At 34.9% G+C, this 3,984-nt stretch overlaps 1 protein-coding gene across 3 annotated transcripts in view; it reads right to left on the bottom strand.

Annotated features, from left to right (window-relative positions):
* Positions 1 to 547: 547 nt before the first annotated feature.
* Positions 548 to 3,984, bottom strand: part of LOC116845484 (calcium uptake protein 3, mitochondrial) — a 32,402-nt gene continuing 28,965 nt past the window's right edge. For 2 of the 3 annotated variants that reach the window (XM_032818228.1, XM_032818229.1), the window contains 6 exons: positions 3,785 to 3,883; positions 3,061 to 3,189; positions 2,616 to 2,839; positions 2,272 to 2,429; positions 1,973 to 2,130; positions 548 to 1,682 (listed from right to left, as the gene is read on the bottom strand). In XM_032818228.1, coding sequence (XP_032674119.1) covers positions 1,614 to 1,682; positions 1,973 to 2,130; positions 2,272 to 2,429; positions 2,616 to 2,839; positions 3,061 to 3,189; positions 3,785 to 3,883 — 837 coding nt within the window. In that variant the 3' untranslated portion in view covers positions 548 to 1,613. The remainder of the gene's footprint in view (positions 1,683 to 1,972; positions 2,131 to 2,271; positions 2,430 to 2,615; positions 2,840 to 3,060; positions 3,190 to 3,784; positions 3,884 to 3,984) is intronic. The other variant, XM_032818231.1, reaches the window with a different exon arrangement.

Genomic DNA, 3,984 nt, shown 5'->3' with positions numbered 1-3,984 from the left:
TAAGTTTTTCAGCGCTCTAGCGAACTCGCCGCCGCACATCAGTGGCACCGACAATTACGCCTGTCTCATCCGTAGCTTTCCACGCGTATATTCACATACCACTCTTCGAGTTACCTCTACTACAATATATTAAATGAGAGTATACCTACTGATTTATTTTTATTATTCTCATTTATTTTTATTATCCTCGGTTATGATATATGCGATCGTAATTTTCATGCACTTGTACCGTTCTTGCGGTAATTTGCAGTCATCTAAAAACTGAATTCCTAGACGGCAATTGCGCAACTCGTCGTTTCTGAAACTAGCGGTCTTTGTGCGGAATCTTGCTGCGTAACGAAGTATTCTGATATCGCGTCTAAGGACTGCGCCATCGTGGCACGCCTTTTTTTCGTCGGCTTCCTTCATGAGAGCACCGGTACCGACACAATCGGTGCGATGACTGATAACGCACAATTACGACGTGCAGTCGGCAGTACAAACGTAGGTTTAGGTCACCGTGCGTGGGACGGGTTGTATTTCGTGACTTGAGAGTAAGGACACAACGTGATGTCAACCAGTTTTATCTCCACGATATAATTACATCTATACACGTGTATCTCGAGTTTGCTCATACGATCTTGTCGTAGCTTACGAACTCTGTGTATTTGACGGAAAAGCTTATTAGGAAATAGGTAACAGTATTATCATTTGTGATATTTTTCACTGAATATCCCGCTTGTTTTCAAGGATAATTGCGTTAATTTTTTTCATAGTGAGTTCTTATTTATTAGTTTTACTTTCGTATTATAGTTTATGATGCTTAATGTATGTAATTCTAAAATTATTTAGCTTTGATTTTTAGCAATATTTAGACAGAGTGTTCTAGAAGTTTTTGTCTAAATTACATACATTAAGAGTCAACCTACAAATAATTACTGTTTTAATATTCGGAAGAAAACTAATATAACAAGAACTTATTTTTTACTTTATTCATATAATGAATCATTTTTCAATGCTAATGTTTTTCTAATCATTTTTCTAATCATTTTTTAAATCATTTTTCAGTGCTAATGTTTTTTCTATATAATAAACTGAATTTATCTCAAGGAGAATCGATAATCTTTATTTGATTTCATAGAAGATATTAAAAAATACGCAAGTTCCGAATCATTGAGAGTTTCTTTTGGGCAAGGCGAATAGAGTCATAAAAAAAACATTTAATCATGAAAGTTTTTGTGCAAGTAATTTACCAATAATTACATGAAAAACTAAAAATCCTTTAATATTTAAAACATATAGCATTGAAAAAATTATAGAAGATAATTTTTTGTTAAGATATACCTTTTAATATACTATATCAGAATGCAAATACTTTCGCTTTTTATCGCTAGCCCATTAATTGTTTCACATATATTAAGATTCAACGAATTGTATTAATATCCTTATAAGTTTGGTACTCGATAAAAAGTACTTGCACATGCTTTAGTATATTGGAATATATAAATAAGAGTATAAGAACAGGGAACTTTAATACGATCAAATGATCATCGATGTTATCACAATTGTAGGTGTTATAGGATTTATACAATATCTCCTAGATTTTTGCGTTCCTTTATATGGTGATTGTTCCTTCAAGGTGCTTTCATCTCTTGTTTCACGCAAAATTTAAATGCTTCCCAACCCTCGTTGCGTTGTTGAGACTAAAAGGAAATACAATTTTTGTATTAATCAATTATATTATATTATATAAATATATTATTCAATTATATTATTCAAATATATTATTCAATTATATTATTATAATATTTTTAGGGTATCTTGCAAATTGTTCAAAAATAACGAGGCATCTAGTGTTGTAAGCCTGCAAGATGGCAACTATTCGTACACTTCTACTTTCAATCGTATAGCTCGTAGGCGTCGTACGAAATACGCTTCACGTGTGTGTAGGTTCTTTTCTGAAAGATATTCATATGAATTTATAATGCCTTACTTTGAAACCCCTGTGCAATCGATCCTTCATAATCGCGATGAATTCCTTGTAAGAGAGTTGGCCGTCTCCATCTTCGTCGAACAGTGCAAAGACTGTATCGATTATATGTGTCGAGAGCACCATTCCCGTACATATTTTTACAGCTCGTTGAAACTCATCTGGAAGTAGAAGAGATTAATTGACAAAGTTTAACATATGAAACAATGCATATTAGGGAAAAATACAATTTTAAGAAGAAAGATTTATAACACTGGCTTCAAGATTCTAAATTGAATTGAAGATTCTAAATTAATTTTTACCTTTGGATATGGGATGGTCGGCCAATGTATACGTTCGCATCGCTATGGAAAAATCATCCAGATTATTCAGAAATTGGTAGAAGCGACGAAATTCCTCAAACGTGATACCAATATTCAATTCCGCTCTGTCCATCATTCTATCCAAGTATTTATCATATCTGTGTACACACACACATAATTTTATTGATTGACTTATTTTATATAATTCCTACAAATTAGAAATTTGGTAATAGGTGTATCAACAGAATATTTAACTTAAGAAACAAATTTCATTAATTTTTCATTAAAGTCGTTTTACGACTGTTACTTTTTACAAATCGTTCGTGTACAATTACTCAACTTACTCGTCGGGTTCAAGGTACGTGTATCTTAACAAAATTTTGGCGAAATCCAATTCGTTGATCGTTTCAAGACCTTTGCTGAATTCGTGATATTCCAACTCCAATATTTCGTGCTGTAGGTTCTCCATGAAGCGTTTAAAATCTTCGTATTTTAACTCGTTGGTGCCGTCTTTGCCGAAGAAGTGTGTCATCAAGGTTGTGTCCACAGCATGACGTCGTTGCAAGCCCTGCATCATATAAAAGATAAAATATTAATTGAACGCCACTTCTTCATCTATTTGTCATATTCGTATCGTACAAAATTTTCACTAAAGAAACGTTATTACTGGTCATGTTTGTCAGGTCTCGATTGATAAGATCTTGTCAGTGATTCACGTTTACTCTACAATTTGCTGGTATCAGTCGTTTCTTCAGACAAGAAAATAATATTAAATTAACAACGTCATACTTGATCGTCGTCGATGAATTGGCCCTGAATCTCTTCTGGTGTTTTCTGGCGTTCCTGCAGTTGTTCCAATTCCTCTTTGGTCTCACATCCATGGCGACCTCTCCACGCGTGACTAAACACTTTCTCCATCTGTATCAAAGATGAAGACGTGAGAGAACGGTTGCTATCACGACAGGTCGACGGTGTTGCTTCAATAAATCCTTTACGAACGGACATACGCGTGTCAAAGTTACACGTTACATAAAGGTAAAGTGACGGCAATGATTCAGCGCCCAGCGTTAACGCATCTGAAATAAGTGGCAGATAGTGTTAGTGCAGTGATTATCAGTACGTTAGGACGCAGGTGGTTTCGACGGAGCCGGCAAGCTGCATGTTAATTGCGTATTATTGTGTGCGAGCGTCGATGAAGGCGAGACAGACGGCGAAGCGAATGAGACGGTTGACACTTAGTTCTTATTGATACACAAAGTGCACATCCACATAGAGACTATATTGCTGATAACGTAGATTGTAACGCCAATGCATTTGTTTGCCGACTAGATGAACAAGCAATTGCGATGTTGCAACATTTTCCTGTTGTTAGTTCTCTAGCCCTGTGTCAGTTTCTATTTTTTTAATCTTGCCTTTACGAATGTTAATAATTTTCCATGTCGTAAGAGACCTGTTGCATATTAGACACAATAGATATATCGATTTACGACAATTCATGTGTATATAGACTTACGTAAGATTTAGAGACGTTTTCGTTTGTCTTAGCCGGGCGAGCTTCGCGAAGTTTTGGTTTGCCTAGAACGTCTTCGCTCGGAGCAATTATGGAACGTAACTAATTAAAAAAAAAAATAAAATAGAAAAGAGAATTAGCTTCAGGAAGATTAATGTTTGCACGTACATCCGTAATTATAAAGACAGATGATTATGTTAGAC

This window comes from Odontomachus brunneus, unplaced genomic scaffold (assembly GCF_010583005.1).
Source record: "Odontomachus brunneus isolate Ranch 3 - 2012 unplaced genomic scaffold, Obru_v1 Obru_scaffold_052, whole genome shotgun sequence".
NCBI classification, from domain to species: Eukaryota; Metazoa; Arthropoda; class Insecta; order Hymenoptera; family Formicidae; genus Odontomachus; species Odontomachus brunneus.
Note: the sequence above shows the minus strand (reverse complement) of the source record. Positions and strands in the feature narration are given on the sequence as shown.